The 19464-nt window shown below is 42.1% G+C and overlaps 1 protein-coding gene across 1 annotated transcript in view; it reads left to right on the top strand.

Moving 5' to 3' along the window:
- The first annotated feature begins 3509 nt into the window (after positions 1 to 3509).
- The window catches only part of LOC140359272 (melanophilin-like), a 48420-nt gene continuing 32465 nt past the window's right edge, over positions 3510 to 19464 (top strand). The window contains exons 1-3 of the mRNA XM_072444132.1: positions 3510 to 3674; positions 17015 to 17233; positions 18104 to 18243. Of these exons, the coding sequence (XP_072300233.1) occupies positions 3547 to 3674; positions 17015 to 17233; positions 18104 to 18243 (487 nt within the window). The 5' untranslated portion in view covers positions 3510 to 3546. The remainder of the gene's footprint in view (positions 3675 to 17014; positions 17234 to 18103; positions 18244 to 19464) is intronic.

The following is a 19464-nucleotide window of genomic DNA, read 5'->3' as shown; positions in this document are numbered from 1 at the left end:
TGTTGCTGCATATTGCTGCATATCGCTGCATATCGCTGCATATCGCTGCATATCGCTGCATGTTGCTGCATATTGCTGCATATTGCTGCATATTGCTGCATATTGCTGCATATTGCTGCATATTGCTGCATATTGCTGCATATTGCTGCATATCGCTGCATATCGCTGCATGTCGCTGCATGTCGCTGCATGTCGCTGCATATCGCTGCATGTCGCTGCATGTCGCTGCATGTCGCTGCATATCGCTGCATATCGCTGCATATTGCTGCATATTGCTGCATATTGCTGCATATCGCTGCATATTGCTGCATATTGTTGCATATTGCTGCATATTGCTGCATATTGCTGCATATTGCTGCATATCGCTGCATATCGCTGCATATCGCTGCATATCGCTGCATATCGCTGCATATCGCTGCATATCGCTGCATATCGCTGCATATCGCTGCATATCGCTGCATGTCGCTGCATGTCGCTGCATATTGCTGCATATTGCTGCATATTGCTGCATATTGCTGCATAGTGCTGCATATTGCTGCATATCGCTGCATATCGCTGCATATCGCTGCATATCGCTGCATATCGCTGCATATCGCTGCATATCGCTGCATATCGCTGCATATCGCTGCATATCGCTGCATATCGCTGCATATCGCTGCATATCGCTGCATATCGCTGCATATCGCTGCATATTGCTGCATATTGCTGCATATTGCTGCATATTGCTGCATGTTGCTGCATATTTCTGCATATTGCTGCATATTGCTGCATATTGCTGCATGTTGCTGCATGTTGCTGCATATTTCTGCATATTGCCCTGAGAAGCGGGGGCTCTAATGCAAACGGAGCTTCGAGATGGGACTTTGCTCTTAAATTGTGTCTTCAAAACAGATGCAGAAGTTCTAAAACCTGAAATGCAAGTGACAAGTCCACTTTATGCAACTATTTCAACAACAAAACTAAACTGTGGGGAAAAAACCTGTACAACTAGATAATATTAACAACAACTATCATGTGTTTTTCTTTTATTTGCCGGTTTAACAGCTTCTCTGACAAAGACGGGGGGAAAAATCTTAATTTCATTGTTAAAATCAGTTCAGAAATTGCAGCAGAAAGACTTCCTTCTGTGACGCACACATTTTACATCTGCCAATGTGATTCTTAACTCACAGAACCACATTTTAAAAGCTGAGTTTTCTTCACTGTCCTCAGGCCTTCGCTATGTTGTTCCTTATTTAAGTATTATAGTATAGTATCTGAAATATTCCTACTTCTATTCGCCTTTTAAACTCTCGCTGTAATGTATTTTTGATTGAATGCCAATTACTGATCTCAAAACTCATCTTTGTTCCATATGTTTGGTTCTGTGCAGTATGTTTGGTTCTGTGCAGTATGTTTGGTTCTGTGCAGTCTGTTTGGTTCTGTGCAGTATGTTTGGTTCTGTGCAGTCTGTTTGGTTCTGTGCAGTATGTTTGGTTCCGTGCAGTATGTTTGGTTCTGTGCAGTATGTTTGGTTCCGTGCAGTATGTTTGGTTCTGTGCAGTATGTTTGGTTCAGTGCAGTATGTTTGGTTCAGTGCAGTATGTTTGGTTCTGTGCAGTATGTTTGGTTCTGTGCAGTATGTTTGGTTCTGTGCAGTATGTTTGGTTCTGTGCAGTATGTTTGGTTCAGTGCAGTATGTTTGGTTCAGTGCAGTATGTTTGGTTCAGTGCAGTATGTTTGGTTCAGTGCAGTATGTTTGGTTCAGTGCAGTATGTTTGGTTCTGTGCAGTATGTTTGGTTCTGTGCAGTATGTTTGGTTCAGTGCAGTATGTTTGGTTCTGTGCAGTATGTTTGGTTCTGTGCAGTATGTTTGGTTCCGTGCAGCATGTTTGGTTCTGTGCAGTATGTTTGGTTCTGTGCAGTATGTTTGGTTCAGTGCAGTATGTTTGGTTCTGTGCAGTATGTTTGGTTCTGTGCAGTATGTTTGGTTCTGTGCAGTATGTTTGGTTCTGTGCAGTATGTTTGGTTCTGTGCAGTATGTTTGGTTCTGTGCAGTATGTTTGGTTCTGTGCAGTATGTTTGGTTCAGTGCAGTATGTTTGGTTCAGTGCAGTATGTTTGGTTCAGTGCAGTATGTTTGGTTCAGTGCAGTATGTTTGGTTCTGTGCAGTATGTTTGGTTCAGTGCAGTATGTTTGGTTCAGTGCAGTATGTTTGGTTCTGTGCAGTATGTTTGGTTCTGTGCAGTATGTTTGGTTCCGTGCAGCATGTTTGGTTCTGTGCAGTATGTTTGGTTCTGTGCAGTATGTTTGGTTCAGTGCAGTATGTTTGGTTCTGTGCAGTATGTTTGGTTCTGTGCAGTATGTTTGGTTCTGTGCAGTATGTTTGGTTCTGTGCAGTATGTTTGGTTCTGTGCAGTATGTTTGGTTCTGTGCAGTATGTTTGGTTCTGTGCAGTATGTTTGGTTCTGTGCAGTATGTTTGGTTCAGTGCAGTATGTTTGGTTCAGTGCAGTATGTTTGGTTCAGTGCAGTATGTTTGGTTCAGTGCAGTATGTTTGGTTCTGTGCAGTATGTTTGGTTCTGTGCAGTCTGTTTGGTTCCGTGTCGGTGGTTTGGTTGTTCTCCATGTGCTTTTCACTGCTTTACTATCGGCCCTGGTGGATTAAGCCGTCTGAATCTGAATGAACCGCACACTCAGGGTTTGTGATCTCGCAGCGAACGTGAATAATTGTCCTTTTCTGCCCTGAACTGAACCATGACTTTATTTGCACAGTTTTCACACAGTTGAAACTGTCGTGAACGCTCAGACTTTGAACTCTGAACTCTCGGCTCTAAATTGGAGACACGACAGTTTAGATTGATTTAAAGTAATGACTCGCCTAATTCCTCTTGACCGTCTTGTGTTGTTGGTTTTGGAGGAGCTAATTTTACACATTTAACTAAAGCTGCTGATATTTGGCTGTGGCAATTCATCAGAAATCTTTAAATGATGGATTGTTTGTGAGTTTAATGCACGTTTTCTTGTAGCAGAAAGGCAAAAAAAAAAAAAAATGAGAGGGAACATTGCTCTGTTTAAATGCTGTTTAGTTATAAAAAATATATATATATGATTTGTACAGAAGTTTAGGCATTTCTGAAGAATAAGATGCATGTGTTTAATATTGTCTTTCTGCAATTAATAAACTTTTGAAATATAACTGTATTTCCATATCATTGGACAGGAATTTTCTGACAATTTTATAATGAGTTAGTGGATTTTAGAGACAGTTTACTTGTGAAATAACATTGAAGCATTTTGTGTTCTGAATAGGAATAAAAAAAGAAAAATAATCTGAAGGTTTTCTAACTTAATCCTTTAAATGTGCTGCAGAAACTTTATATTTTGATGAGTTTTCCGTTAACAAAGATGAGTGTGCTACAATTAGATACAAATACTAATATCAAAACTGTTCAAATACTGATGAGGCACCACTCAAATGATAAGACAAGACTAAGTTCATTGTGTGGTTTTGTTTCAGCGCGCCGGTTGCAGGACTCGGACAGCTCGCAGCGTTGAGGGTTCACGATGCCTGGCTCAGTGACCACAGCGAAGAAGCTGGACCTGTCCAAGCTGACGGACGAAGAGGCCAAACACGTGTGGGACGTGGTTCAGAGAGACTTCAACCTGCGGAAGAAAGAGGAGGACCGGCTCGGGTCAGTTCAGACGCACAGGAAGTGACTTTACTGCTGAACATTCACGGGATACAGCTTCCTGCTCATGGGCAACATTCTGAGGACTTTTCACCCTAAATGATCGAATATTTTATTTTGAAAAGGGAAACTCACAGATGAAGAATCGTATTGGTGATTAAGTTATATAATTATCTTAAAGCAAATCTTATACACACGGCATACAACATACATTAGGCCTAGATTTATCCACATTTTGATCAAGCCATTTATAGATTGGGTGGAGAAAAAAGAGGATTCTTGGTAGTTTTAGTCGATTTTAGGCTTTGTGACTCGATGGAAAGCCCTTGTTTAACACACAAAGTCACTCCCAACAATTAGCATTTCTGTACACTTGTATTCTTCGATATACTACTTTATTGTCACTTTTCGTATCAATTTTCCTTTTACCAAAGCTGTCCCAAGTCCTGTAAAGATAGAAAAGACACAACACAAGTAACATTGCAAAGAAGCCTCGTCAGCGTCTGTTCTTCTGGCTGAACTTTTATTGCTGCACCATTGAAAGTCTTCTTGTGGTCCATGTAGTTCTTTACAAATGTAGTTTCCTCCTTCGTTAAATGTAGGACTTCTCGTCATGCTAAAACGTTCTTCCCGCAAATTTGACATTTTTAGCACATCGATCTTTTTCGCTCGTTTATTTCAGAGCGTCAGAATGTTTCGCTGTTGTTATTTATCATTGACTGTTTATGTGGTTGTTTTTTCATGTTTTACTGCGCACTCTGAGTTTTCCAATGAAGTTTAAATAAAGTAATCATATAGGTTACTGTAAACGGCGTCTTAAGTCGACAAATTGAATCTTACATTTAGCGTGGGAAAATGTCCAAATACTTCTGTGAGCGCCACAGTCAGACCAAAGCACTTTTTCCTGTTTTTTCCGTTTCCATCCGCGGCGTTTCCTTCTCATGTGGTTCATATGAGCTTCACTGTCGCTGCTGTGAGAGGAAGAGGCGCATCAAACATTATTTCACTGCCGATTAATCCTCAGACAGGGACATTTGAACCACATGAAGCTAAAATATGGTTTTTGTGGACGACTTGGTGAAGCACGTTAGGTTTTCATCAAAAGCAGCACTTCTCGGACTGTATTGTTGGTAATGGGGTTGTTTGAATAAAAAACAACCCAAAAGTGCACTCATTTTTGACATTTGTAATAGTTTTGCAGCGTATTTGATCTATATATAAGACACAACTTTGATTTTATGTTGAAAATGACATTGTATAAAAGTTAGGGGCAATATCACAATTTTCCCTCTTCTTATAGATATTTTTAAATTATATTTTAACATAGAAAATGGCTTTGAATTTTTTCATTTTAATTTTCGTGAACAGAAACAAGACACTTTTTTAATTAAATAAGGACAGTCAAGACGAGACGCAATTTAGAAACATATAAATTGTGCGGTTCAGCTCTTATTCATTTCAGAGAGTTTTATTATTATTATTATTATGTCTGCGTCAATAACACTTCAAATATGTCATGTATTTGCCAAATATTCAGAATTATTTTTGCTTTGTCACCAATTGCTGAGCTGTAATACGTATCACAAGTTAAAACTGGCTTCACTGCATCTAAGGCTCTCTTTTAATTTAATAAGATAATTCAGTAAATGTATTAATTTGCCGTTAGTGACCGGACTTAACCTCCTTCGTTAAAACTTAACAATGAACCTCATGCTGTCCTGACCTCGGTAAATATTGGTGATTACTATCGGCCTGTTGTAAAGTATTTGAACTGGGAGTTTCCCGTCTTCCAGACCAGGACACGGCAGTAATTAATTGTCCTTGTCTAATCCCTTTCCACATGTCCAGAGTTACAGGACTAAATCTGCAAATGAACTGAAGTCAACCAGCTCTTGTCCTGTTGTCTTTGCAGCTCTTGTCCAAAGTCTTGAACAAATTGACAGAAGACCCGGTTTGACTTTCCGTTTCGTACAGACGATGACGCAGTGAACCTTCATTTTCAGATTAACGATCAAAGCGCACTGTTCTTCATAGATATGTGGCCAAAGCTGATTTGGAGTTTTATTTTGAAAGTGCCGTGCTTCCTTCTGTTTTGATCCCTGTGCAGAGTATAAATAGGTGCAGAGTGTCACGCGGGTTAAAAATGTCACGCTTAAATCTTGTGAAACCTCAGGACAAAAACATTTGATCTGGTTTGAACTTCATCTTTGACCTTTTTACACTTTGATTAAACACATCATTTACTTTTTTGTATCGAATCTTCTTTTTATAAACAAAATAAGTACCGTATTTTCCGGACTATAAGTTGCACCTTTTTTGATGGCCGGGATGCGACTTATACTTATATTTATACTTATATACTTATACTCCAGTGCGACTTATATATATGTTTTTTTCTTCTCTATTATGCATTTTTTGGCTGGTGCGACTTATACTCCAGTGCGACTTATATATGTTTTTTTCTTCTCTATTATGCATTTTTTGGCTAGTGCGACTTATACTCCAGTGCGACTTATATATGTTTTTTTTCCTTCCTTTATTATGCATTTTTTGGCTGGTGCGACTTATACTCCGATGCGACTTATGGTCCGGAAAATACGGTACTGATTTCATGACATAAAAGAGTAGCGTAGCGTAGCATGTACTCTCGCCTCACAGCAAGAAGGTTGTGGGTTGGCCCGAGACTTTCTGTGTGGAGTTTGCATGTTTCTCCTCGGGTCTGGGTGGATTTCCTCCGGGCTCCACTTTCCCCCATCAACACAAAATATGCACAACAGGTACAAATCCTCCAGCTGCGTTCCTGACCAAACCTAGCACAAGATCTGGACATGGGTCACTGCTCCTTTTAATCGTAACCTTCCTCCAAATTCTGAACTCTGCTCCAAACCACATGCTTTTACTGACAGAAGACTGGCTGTTGACGTGGACATTAAAATCCCCCGACCACATCACTGACGATTAGAAATGGCAAAATCTTGATCAAAATTGGTTTAATTGCCCAGAACTTTAGAGTAGTTTGGAGTAGCAAACCATTCCAGTGCTCGTCCCATGCCAAAGACTAATTGTAATGGTGACTGGACAGTTTAATCCGCGTTTTCACATATGAAGATGTCGTTTACTTATACTTCCTTGTATAAATAGTTATTGAGGTGCCAATAATTATGAGAACTTTAGTCGGTGCCACACTTGAAGCTCAGGGCATGCCTTTAGTTGACTTTAGTTGATCTTAAAACTCAACAAAGGGATAGAAAAAGAAAGAAAGTGCCATTCAAAAGATGAATTTGCAGATGAATTTGGTCTTGATTTTAGATGAATTTACTACTTCAAATAAGGTTTGATGAGTGGGGTAGTGAAGACATAATAACTTCTCTTTGACTTCGAATCTCCTGTTCTATCTCTGCTCATCCCGTCTGGCAAGTGAAACATTCAAGAAACCCACAGGAATGAAGTGATCTGGTTTGACTCTCTTTTTCCAAACAGACAAACAAGTCAACATACCTCAAACAAAAACTAAATCTCCTGTCATAAACACATATTGAAGTGTGATATCTTGCTACCGAAAAAAAAACGATATTGTTGGAACCACTAAATCAGGATCAGCTCTTTCATGCACGAGATTGTTCAAACGTCCCTCGTGAAAAGCCTTTCAAGACCTTTTAAAATGGTCTCAGGATGTGGTTTATAGAGCTGGATAAGACATGAGCAGAGAGTACCCGCAGCCTCTCCATCAGAAACACCGTAAACAAAGAGCCCAGAGGGAGGACAGTGTGATTTATGGACGCTTTTTCTCTTGTCCATGTTTGGGAGCCGTCTGCTTTCTGTGTGGACCCGCTGGCCTAAGGTGGATTCCTCACTGTCTGTGCTGTATCTGCTGTTCGAACACTGAAGAGACGCCGCCTTCACCTGCTTTTATGTCGGCAAATCTGAATTCTAATGTCTCAAATATGAAAAACGTGTTTGATAGAGCCAGCTGTGATGTCGTGAGCCTTCTCAATCTGAATGTTGTGCCGCTCGGTGGTTGAATGGTTAGCAGTTAGCACACGTGCATTGAGAGTTTGAAATTTGAAAGACCAAAACAGGACTAGAGAGAGACCAAACCAGGACTAGAGAGAGACCAAAACAGGACTAGAGAGAGACCAAACCAGGACTAGAGAGAGACCAAACCAGGACTAGAGAGGGAACAAACCAGGACTAGAGAGAGACCAAACCAGAACTAGAGAGAGACCAAACTAGGACTAGAGAGAGACCAAACCAGGACTAGAGAGAGACCAAACCAGGACTAGAGAGAGACCAAACCAGGACTAGAGAGAGACCAAACCAGGACTAGAGAGAGACCAAACCAGGACTAGAGAGAGACCAAACCAGGACTAGAGAGAGACCAAACCAGGACTAGAGAGAGACCAAACCAGGACTAGAGAGAGACCAAACCAGGACTAGAGAGAGACCAAACTAGGACTAGAGAGAGACCAAACCAGGACTAGAGAGAGACCAAACCAGGACTAGAGAGAGACCAAACCAGGACTAGAGAGAGACCAAACCAGGACTAGAGAGAGACCAAACCAGGACTAGAGAGGGACCAAACCAGAACTAGAGAGAGACCAAACTAGGACTAGAGAGAGACCAAACCAGGACTAGAGAGAGACCAAACCAGGACTAGAGAGAGACCAAACCAGGACTAGAGAGAGACCAAACCAGGACTAGAGAGAGACCAAACCAGGACTAGAGAGAGACCAAACCAGGACTAGAGAGAGACCAAACCAGGACTAGAGAGAGACCAAACTAGGACTAGAGAGAGACCAAACCAGGACTAGAGAGAGACCAAACCAGGACTAGAGAGAGACCAAACCAGGACTAGAGAGGGACCAAACCAGGACTAGAGAGGGACCAAACCAGGACTAGAGAGGGACCAAACCAGGACTAGAGAGAGACCAAACCAGGACTAGAGAGAGACCAAACCAGGACTAGAGAGAGACCAAACCAGGACTAGAGAGAGACCAAACCAGGACTAGAGAGAGACCAAACCAGGACTAGAGAGGGACCAAACCAGAACTAGAGAGAGACCAAACTAGGACTAGAGAGAGACCAAACCAGGACTAGAGAGAGACCAAACCAGGACTAGAGAGAGACCAAACCAGGACTAGAGAGAGACCAAACCAGGACTAGAGAGAGACCAAACCAGGACTAGAGAGAGACCAAACCAGGACTAGAGAGAGACCAAACCAGGACTAGAGAGAGACCAAACTAGGACTAGAGAGAGACCAAACCAGGACTAGAGAGAGACCAAACCAGGACTAGAGAGAGACCAAACCAGGACTAGAGAGGGACCAAACCAGGACTAGAGAGGGACCAAACCAGGACTAGAGAGGGACCAAACCAGGACTAGAGAGGGACCAAACCAGGACTAGAGAGAGACCAAACCAGGACTAGAGAGAGACCAAACCAGGACTAGAGAGAGACCAAACCAGGACTAGAGAGAGACCAAACCAGGACTAGAGAGAGACCAAACCAGGACTAGAGAGAGACCAAACCAGGACTAGAGAAAGACCAAACCAGGACTAGAGAGAGACCAAACCAGGACTAGAGAGGGAACAAACCAGGACTAGAGAGAGACCAAACCAGAACTAGAGAGAGACCAAACTAGGACTAGAGAGAGACCAAACCAGGACTAGAGAGAGACCAAACCAGGACTAGAGAGAGACCAAAACAGGACTAGAGAGAGACCAAACCAGGACTAGAGAGAGACCAAACCAGGACTAGAGAGGGAACAAACCAGGACTAGAGAGAGACCAAACCAGAACTAGAGAGAGACCAAACCAGGACTAGAGAGAGACCAAACCAGGACTAGAGAGAGACCAAACCAGGACTAGAGAGAGACCAAACCAGGACTAGAGAGAGACCAAACCAGGACTAGAGAGAGACCAAACCAGGACTAGAGAGAGACCAAACCAGGACTAGAGAGAGACCAAACCAGGACTAGAGAGAGACCAAACCAGGACTAGAGAGAGACCAAACCAGGACTAGAGAGGGACCAAACCAGAACAAGAGAGAGACCAAACTAGGACTAGAGAGAGACCAAACCAGGACTAGAGAGAGACCAAACCAGGACTAGAGAGAGACCAAACCAGGACTAGAGAGAGACCAAACCAGGACTAGAGAGAGACCAAACCAGGACTAGAGAGAGACCAAACCAGGACTAGAGAGAGACCAAACCAGGACTAGAGAGAGACCAAACCAGGACTAGAGAGAGACCAAACCAGGACTAGAGAGAGACCAAACTAGGACTAGAGAGAGACCAAACCAGGACTAGAGAGAGACCAAACCAGGACTAGAGAGAGACCAAACCAGGACTAGAGAGAGACCAAACCAGGACTAGAGAGGGACCAAACCAGGACTAGAGAGGGACCAAACCAGGACTAGAGAGGGACCAAACCAGGACTAGAGAGGGACCAAACCAGGACTAGAGAGAGACCAAACCAGGACTAGAGAGAGACCAAACCAGGACTAGAGAGAGACCAAACCAGGACTAGAGAGAGACCAAACCAGGACTAGAGAGAGACCAAACCAGGACTAGAGAGAGACCAAACCAGGACTAGAGAAAGACCAAACCAGGACTAGAGAGAGACCAAACCAGGACTAGAGAGAGACCAAACCAGAACTAGAGAGAGACCAAACCAGGACTAGAGAGAGACCAAACCAGGACTAGAGAGAGACCAAACCAGGACTAGAGAGAGACCAAACCAGGACTAGAGAGAGACCAAACCAGGACTAGAGAGAGACCAAACCAGGACTAGAGAGAGACCAAACCAGGACTAGAGAGAGACCAAACCAGGACTAGAGAGAGACCAAACCAGGACTAGAGAGAGACCAAACCAGGACTAGAGAGAGACCAAACCAGGACTAGAGAGGGACCAAACCAGAACTAGAGAGAGACCAAACTAGGACTAGAGAGAGACCAAACCAGGACTAGAGAGAGACCAAACCAGGACTAGAGAGAGACCAAACCAGGACTAGAGAGAGACCAAACCAGGACTAGAGAGAGACCAAACCAGGACTAGAGAGAGACCAAACCAGGACTAGAGAGAGACCAAACCAGGACTAGAGAGAGACCAAACCAGGACTAGAGAGAGACCAAACCAGGACTAGAGAGAGACCAAACCAGGACTAGAGAGAGACCAAACCAGGACTAGAGAGAGACCAAACCAGGACTAGAGAGAGACCAAACCAGGACTAGAGAAAGACCAAACCAGGACTAGAGAGAGACCAAACCAGGACTAGAGAGAGACCAAACCAGGACTAGAGAGGGAACAAACCAGGACTAGAGAGAGACCAAACCAGAACTAGAGAGAGACCAAACTAGGACTAGAGAGAGACCAAACCAGGACTAGAGAGAGACCAAACCAGGACTAGAGAGAGACCAAAACAGGACTAGAGAGAGACCAAACCAGGACTAGAGAGAGACCAAACCAGGACTAGAGAGGGAACAAACCAGGACTAGAGAGAGACCAAACCAGAACTAGAGAGAGACCAAACCAGGACTAGAGAGAGACCAAACCAGGACTAGAGAGAGACCAAACCAGGACTAGAGAGAGACCAAACCAGGACTAGAGAGAGACCAAACCAGGACTAGAGAGAGACCAAACCAGGACTAGAGAGAGACCAAACCAGGACTAGAGAGAGACCAAACCAGGACTAGAGAGAGACCAAACCAGGACTAGAGAGAGACCAAACCAGGACTAGAGAGGGACCAAACCAGAACAAGAGAGAGACCAAACTAGGACTAGAGAGAGACCAAACCAGGACTAGAGAGAGACCAAACCAGGACTAGAGAGAGACCAAACCAGGACTAGAGAGAGACCAAACCAGGACTAGAGAGAGACCAAACCAGGACTAGAGAGAGACCAAACCAGGACTAGAGAGAGACCAAACCAGGACTAGAGAGAGACCAAACCAGGACTAGAGAGAGACCAAACCAGGACTAGAGAGAGACCAAACTAGGACTAGAGAGAGACCAAACCAGGACTAGAGAGAGACCAAACCAGGACTAGAGAGAGACCAAACCAGGACTAGAGAGAGACCAAACCAGGACTAGAGAGGGACCAAACCAGGACTAGAGAGGGACCAAACCAGGACTAGAGAGGGACCAAACCAGGACTAGAGAGGGACCAAACCAGGACTAGAGAGAGACCAAACCAGGACTAGAGAGAGACCAAACCAGGACTAGAGAGAGACCAAACCAGGACTAGAGAGAGACCAAACCAGGACTAGAGAGAGACCAAACCAGGACTAGAGAGAGACCAAACCAGGACTAGAGAAAGACCAAACCAGGACTAGAGAGAGACCAAACCAGGACTAGAGAGAGACCAAACCAGAACTAGAGAGAGACCAAACCAGGACTAGAGAGAGACCAAACCAGGACTAGAGAGAGACCAAACCAGGACTAGAGAGAGACCAAACCAGGACTAGAGAGAGACCAAACCAGGACTAGAGAGAGACCAAACCAGGACTAGAGAGAGACCAAACCAGGACTAGAGAGAGACCAAACCAGGACTAGAGAGAGACCAAACCAGGACTAGAGAGAGACCAAACCAGGACTAGAGAGAGACCAAACCAGGACTAGAGAGGGACCAAACCAGAACTAGAGAGAGACCAAACCAGGACTAGAGAGAGACCAAACCAGGACTAGAGAGAGACCAAACCAGGACTAGAGAGAGACCAAACCAGGACTAGAGAGAGACCAAACCAGGACTAGAGAGAGACCAAACCAGGACTAGAGAGAGACCAAACCAGGACTAGAGAGAGACCAAACCAGGACTAGAGAGAGACCAAACCAGGACTAGAGAGAGACCAAACCAGGACTAGAGAGAGACCAAACCAGGACTAGAGAGAGACCAAACCAGGACTAGAGAGAGACCAAACTAGGACTAGAGAGAGACCAAACCAGGACTAGAGAGAGACCAAACCAGGACTAGAGAGAGACCAAACCAGGACTAGAGAGAGACCAAACCAGGACTAGAGAGGGACCAAACCAGGACTAGAGAGGGACCAAACCAGGACTAGAGAGGGACCAAACCAGGACTAGAGAGGGACCAAACCAGGACTAGAGAGAGACCAAACCAGGACTAGAGAGAGACCAAACCAGGACTAGAGAGGGACCAAACCAGGACTAGAGAGGGACCAAACCAGAACAAGAGAGAGACCAAACCAGGACTAGAGAGGGACCAAACCAGGACTAGAGAGGGACCAAACCAGGACTAGAGAGGGACCAAACCAGGACTAGAGAGGGACCAAACCAGGACTAGAGAGGGACCAAACCAGGACTAGAGAGGGACCAAACCAGGACTAGAGAGGGACCAAACCAGGACTAGAGAGGGATCTCCATTTAATGTTGCACAGTCCAATAAAGTCTACAGGCCAAAAAATCCTTTCAAAAAAGAAAAGGTAAATGTTATGTGTCTATCATTTTCACTTTAGCAAACTAACTTTATATCAGTAATGAATTAAACAGTAGTGTTCAGTGGGGTTTCTGTTGCCCCTGAATGTAACTATATTTAGTCAAAGAAGTCAAATGTTTAAGATAAATAGACAAATCTGCACATTTTTGTCCATCTTCACGCTGCAGGTCACATCAGGCGTGGAAGTCCAGAGCTCTTTTCCTGCAGCATAAGCCACGGGAACAGAATTTATTACGAGTACTTCAAATGCACTCTATATTCAAATGGTAATAATAATTGTGTCTAAATATGGTCGTCAACCTGTCCATTTTATGAGCAAAAAGACACTGTATTAAATTATTCAATGCTCATTCTAAAGTCATATTATCCACAATTGTGTGCATTATTCAGTCATTCCACATTCAGAGCTTGTGAGCTACTGCTACACACACACATTCATACAAAGCTAACAACACAGCGCTAAGGAACGACTTTGGAAATACTGCATTCTGATCACAAACTCACATGTTTTGAGAGAGTTCTGAATAAAAAAATAATATCTTGTTTTTTTATAACACCAAATCAAAGTGTGCACTATTCACAGGGAAATAACCGTTGCTGGGGAAACTGTGGCTTCCAAGTGGCCAACCATTACCATGAGTTTTGGGAATGTCCTACTGTTCAGAAATAATGTCGTGCCCTAATGACCACTATTCCCCACATAGGGCACTATTTAGAGCTCACACCATGTTCTAGTGGTGTCCGAATGTCCCACAGGTGAAAAACTAGTGCGCTCAAAATGTCCCACAATGCACCTGAAAAAGTGGATGGTCACAGTTGGAAAAACAACAGCGGCACAACAGACTGAACGAAGCAGAAGCACTGTTGACTGTTGTTTAAACGCACCGTTGACTCGAGAATATGAACAAAACACACTTAAATAAACCGTTACGCCGCAGAGTTGCTAGCGTTAGCCGCTTATCTTAGCTTGAGTTGCCATCACAGGCAAAATGTTGAATAATCCAGTCCGTTTGTTGTTGAATGTGAGATCCATGACTTGTATGTGGATTATTTGTCCATAAATATGTGCGTTTCAGACAGATTTGGCCATTATTTATGACATAGATATCTGAGTTTTGCTGACTTTTTTTTCACTCAAACGCCAGAGTCACGTGACCCGCGGCGAGGAGAATGTCCGAATCGCTGCGTGATTGAGTGCACTATAAAGTCTGCTAAATAGTGCAGGACTGTGTGTAGGGTCAGGGGACGAGAGTGGACATTGGGACGCAGCCATTGTCTTGTCCTATTACCTGTACGTTCCTTTGTTTTTGAATTTTATCCCTGGATTGTTGACATTTTGTTTCATTTTTAGCAGTTTTGCATTTTTGATCGTGATTTTTATCTCTCCCACGCGACGTTTTCTGTTTCTAGTTTTTATTCTATGTTTTTTGTTTTGTATTTTAATCTGGAAAAAGGAATAAAGAAAAGGTAAAGTGGCTTCCTTCAAACTGGCCTCCTCCTTTGCACGTCGAACACTGTGTATGTTTTGGTCGACGCCTCGCCACAAAATATGGCTTTTCCACACGTTTGTATTTACTCCAAACAGAAATCCCACAAAACAAACAGCAGAAGTAAACCAGAACCTCACAAGCGGCGGCAAGAGCGGTTTGTGTTGTGTTGCTATAGCGATGACGTAGCGCTTGGCAAAACGGAGACGGTTCTACACGTTGTGGAGTTGATTTTGCGTCATACGAATAACTATCTTTGGGTTTTTATTGAGTTACACTTAAGTCTTTGTCCGTCCAGCTTATTCCAAAGCTGTTCATTTGAATCACGGCGCGAGTATTTGTCTTTTCGTTGCGCACTGAGCAGATATGACTCTGAAACCGCTGCGCAAATGACCCGCAGCTGTCTCTGTGAAAGGTTAAAGAGACTCATTTGTTCTTTCAAATGTGTCTGCAATTTACAAACGCGCTGTAGAAATGCCTTTTAAAACAGCGTGCGCACATTTGGAACGTGTTATTGTGAGTTTTCAGCGTGTCGTCGTGCTGGATGAGACTTCCAGCATCAGCAGATGGTTCAGACTGTTTGAAGAAATGAAAGTGAATGTGTGTCGTACAATCAGGTTGTTTTTTATCATAGTCTTGCGTTTTACTCAACATAAGGTAACGTTTATTCATGCCTTAGTAAAGATAAGATAAGCCTTTATTTGTCCCACAATGGGGAAATTCCAAGGTTGCAACAACAAAGTAGGCACAGAAGTAAAAAACAAAGAACAGATAACTTATAGAAAACAAAAAAAACACTCTTAATAGAAAAACTCTTATAGAAAACCTCTTGTATTCTTAATAAAAAGTTAAAAAAAAAATTGTAACAAAAGTAACACAGTAAAGACTTAAAATCATGAAACAAAATCATAGTGAACACATAGTTTATTTCAATTGATTAATGCTTAATAATTACTTAACTAATACTCTAAATTTCCACAAATACTCCTATATTGTCCTAACCTTAATTGTATTTGATTAGTTTATTGATTAGTGATAGAGGACGGTGCAATTTCATAAAACACATAATAAACACAATAAACATGTGTTAAAAGAACAAAAAAACAGTGGTAATAAGAGCTATTTAAGTAGTTATAAGACTAAATCGTGCTTAATAAACTATATGTTCATTATGTATTAAGTCTTGATCATGGTTTATTAAGGTGATTCAGATAAAGACCAAAATATTGAGTGAAACATTTAACACTCAACCTAAAGTGGCCTGAGCTTTGTGACTTGCACCAGTAGATTTTCTTTTCTGTTTGAGTACATTTTGCTTTTGTACATTTGGTGATGAGTGACATTATACAGCTCTGACCGTGACTCCCGCTCTGTGCAACTCGCCCGATGTCCAGCTCGGTGAATTCCTGTGATGTTCGTGAGCTCCAAACCCATGAGGGACATCACTGTGGTTTGGGCGGAAGTCAAAGCCAATTAAAACGCCCAAACAAACCGAAACAATTATGGCAAGACCTTACTTTGTTGGCTTTGAGCGGAAATACTGAGCATTTTGTTTTTGAAAAGCAAAGAGCGTTTGTGAAGGGGAAGCGTGACCGTGCTTTTCTGTCAACCGAATTCAACAAAAACTGACGTTATTTTACCAACATTGCTAGTCATAACACACAATATTTCTATTCCCCTGTTTCCTGGACCTGTGAGGATTGAAGTATTTTGTATTTGTGTTAATCTTTCATTTTTATTATCAGACAAGGCTTTGAGTTGTTTAAAACCTCCTGTGAGAGTAGAAAGAGTTAGACAGTATTCAATGTGTTTGTTAGATGCTTTAGATCAGACTTACCACAAGCAACAACTGCACAAAAGAAGCACACGTCATCATTTTGGTTTTTCTGTTTTCATCATGAAGAATAAATTCGAAATGTCTGAATATACCAAAAAATGTTACGTTATCTAAATGTTTCGGACACAATTTCCATTTTGTTTTACTTTGATTTTTCTGTTTTGCAAAAAGGTGAAAGGTGCACTGTGTAACTTTTCTTTTTTTCTTCTTTTTTTTTCTTCTTTTCTTCTTTTTTGTCTTCATTATCTTCGTTTTTTATTTTCCCCCTTATTTTTCTTATTTTTAACTTATTTATCTTTTTTTTTAATCTTTTTTTTCTTATTTTTTTCTCTCCGTTTTCTTCTTTTTCTTCTTTGATTTATGGCGGTTGGTACATTACCACCACCTACTGCAGTTGTACATCTCAAGACTTTAGACTTCATTCTGAGACTTTATTCTTTAGACTTTTGAATGAAGTTGATGTAGCTGCCGTGGCGTTGATGCTGGTTCTGTTTTGGACGTGAGGCTGGAACAAAACCATCGTCTTATTCCGTCTCTAACCTCACATGACATTGTTGTTACCCACAGAGAACTGAAGACCCAGATCGAGAAGGAGGACACGAAGAGAGAGCTGCTGCACCAGACCAGCGTGACCGAGTCCTACTGCATCCGCTGCCTCAAACCCTTCAAGCTCCTGGTCAACAACAAGGTCCAGTGTTTGGACTGCTCCGTGCCCGTGTGCAAGAGCTGCAGCCACTACAGCAAGAAGGAGGAGGGCTGGGTGTGCCATCCCTGTCACATGACCAGGTACAAACACGCAAATGTGCCCGGAACTAGTGCATGGACTCATTTTATTGCTTTCCTTTTCACTATGGAGCACCTTTATGTCTGGATTTGAAGCCTGTTTTAGCAGTATAGCAATCCACTTTGAACTACCGTATTTTCTGGACTATAAGTTACACTGGAATATAAGTCGCACCAGCCAAAAAATGCAAAATAGAGAAGAAAAAACATATATAAGTCACACTGGTGTATGAAATGCGGTTGCAAGTGTGGAAATAACAAATAATATCACATATAAGTCGCTCCGGAGTATAAGTATATAAGTATAAATATAAGTATAAATCGCATCTTTTTTTCATAGTTTTGGCCAGGGTGCGACTTATACTTATATTTATACTTAGATAAGATACTTACATTTCATAGTCCAGGGCAACTTATATATGTTTTTTTCTTCTCTATTATGCATTTTTTGGCTGACTTATTCTCCGATGCGACTTATACTCCGGAAAATACGGTATTTTGTAAAGACGTGTTATCTGGAATAAACCAACGCAATAAAACACACGTAGATCAATTAGTATCAATAACAAGTCATGGATGCTTTATGAGAGAGACCAAACCAGGACTAAAGAGAGACCAAACCAGGACTAGAGAGGGACCAAAGCAGGACTAGAGAGGGACCAAACCAAGTATCAGGATAGAACTGGGCTCAAACCAGGACCAAATGAGGACTTAACACTCTTATCACCCACAAAACTACACACTGTGTGATTGGTTATTAGCTGTCATTCAAACCCTGTTATTAGCTATTAACACTTTTAAGGCATCAGTTTATTCCAGTAACAGTGTTCTCTCCACATTTCATTTGAAGCATGATTGCGTTGTGGTCTCCAGGGTGCTGAAGATCGGCACATTGGAGTGGTACCATGAAAACGTGCGCTCCAGGTTCAAGCGCTTCGGGAGTGCGAAGGTCATGAGGTCGCTGTTCAAAAGGCTGAACGGAGAACCCAGCGGATCCGAGAGCGAGCTGAGAGGTGAGTGAGGACGCGTCTGCTCCTCGTCTCCAAACGTCCCCCCCGGACTCGCCGATAGCGCTCAGGGGACGCACAGGTCCAACGTGGAGGGTTAAAGATGGTGAAAGTGTGATGTGACGTTAAACACCGGCGCTGGAGCTGGAGACTTGTGTTTCTCCAAGTCAAATTCACACTGTTTTCTGTTTTCTAATAGATTTTACATTGGGAATTTAATAGAAAAACAAGAATAACTGTGCAAATAGTCTGTGGTAATAATGGTATAGTGAGTTAGGCTGTGATAAATCAGATGTGAGATGTTTAAACATTAAACCATCTTCTATGAGGAATAAGATTTCTAAGTTTTAGAAAAATACAAAGACAACGTTTCTGGGATGCTTCATTTATGGAGTATATAATAACTTCAACTATGTAGTATACATTAACTTCAAATATGTAGAGTATATTAGGGGTTTGCCAAAATGTATCGATATATTGTGAAACTAAATTTGGTGATACAGTATCGATATTGTGGGCCGTTGTGTATATATAGATTTATATCTCCATGAGTCATTTTTGTTGTAATTTATCTAATTATTTTGTGTCCGCACTGCGTTTTTGTTGCTTGTTCAAGGTTCGGTGATAGATAATGAGGTATTGATGCAAAACGCTCAAGAAACTAATTTAACGAGTTATTTGGAATGTGCAGGTGAAGTAAAAATGTTAAAGTAAATACGTTCAGACTAAAAATCTGTGTAGTTTATTGAATTAATAAAATATTGGCTTGTGTGCTCCAGCAGCAACATGAGGAATAAGGACGAGTTAGTTTATTTACATGACTTTTTTATTATTCTCATCATTGAGCTACACAGTTAGCATGCTGTGTTACAGGTTTGAGCTCAATTCCTGCTGCTTTAGTTCAAAATAGTCGGTGAGAAACATGTAAAGTGCATGGAAAACCTGCTTTTTGTCATGCTTTTGTGTTTGGGTTTGAGCGTTTACACAAAAGGAAGTAATTTGCAATGGCATTTGAAGGAATTTACAGGATTTAACGCTGCAAAAACGCGACATACAAACACCCATTCAACTCAGAGATTATCCCTGAACAAAGCCTCTCGCATTTATTCCAGTCGACTGCCAAACAATAATGTCTAACTCACCACAGTTCCAATCAGATGTCATTAAAGTACCATAGTTTAGGCGGCACATTATGAGAAAAATGCTTTATTTGATCATTTTGTTGAA

This window comes from Eucyclogobius newberryi, unplaced genomic scaffold (assembly GCF_026437365.1).
Source record: "Eucyclogobius newberryi isolate DKJ021-1_F unplaced genomic scaffold, fEucNew1.0.hap1 SCAF_14, whole genome shotgun sequence".
Taxonomy (NCBI): Eukaryota; Metazoa; Chordata; class Actinopteri; order Gobiiformes; family Gobiidae; genus Eucyclogobius; species Eucyclogobius newberryi.
Note: the sequence above shows the minus strand (reverse complement) of the source record. Positions and strands in the feature narration are given on the sequence as shown.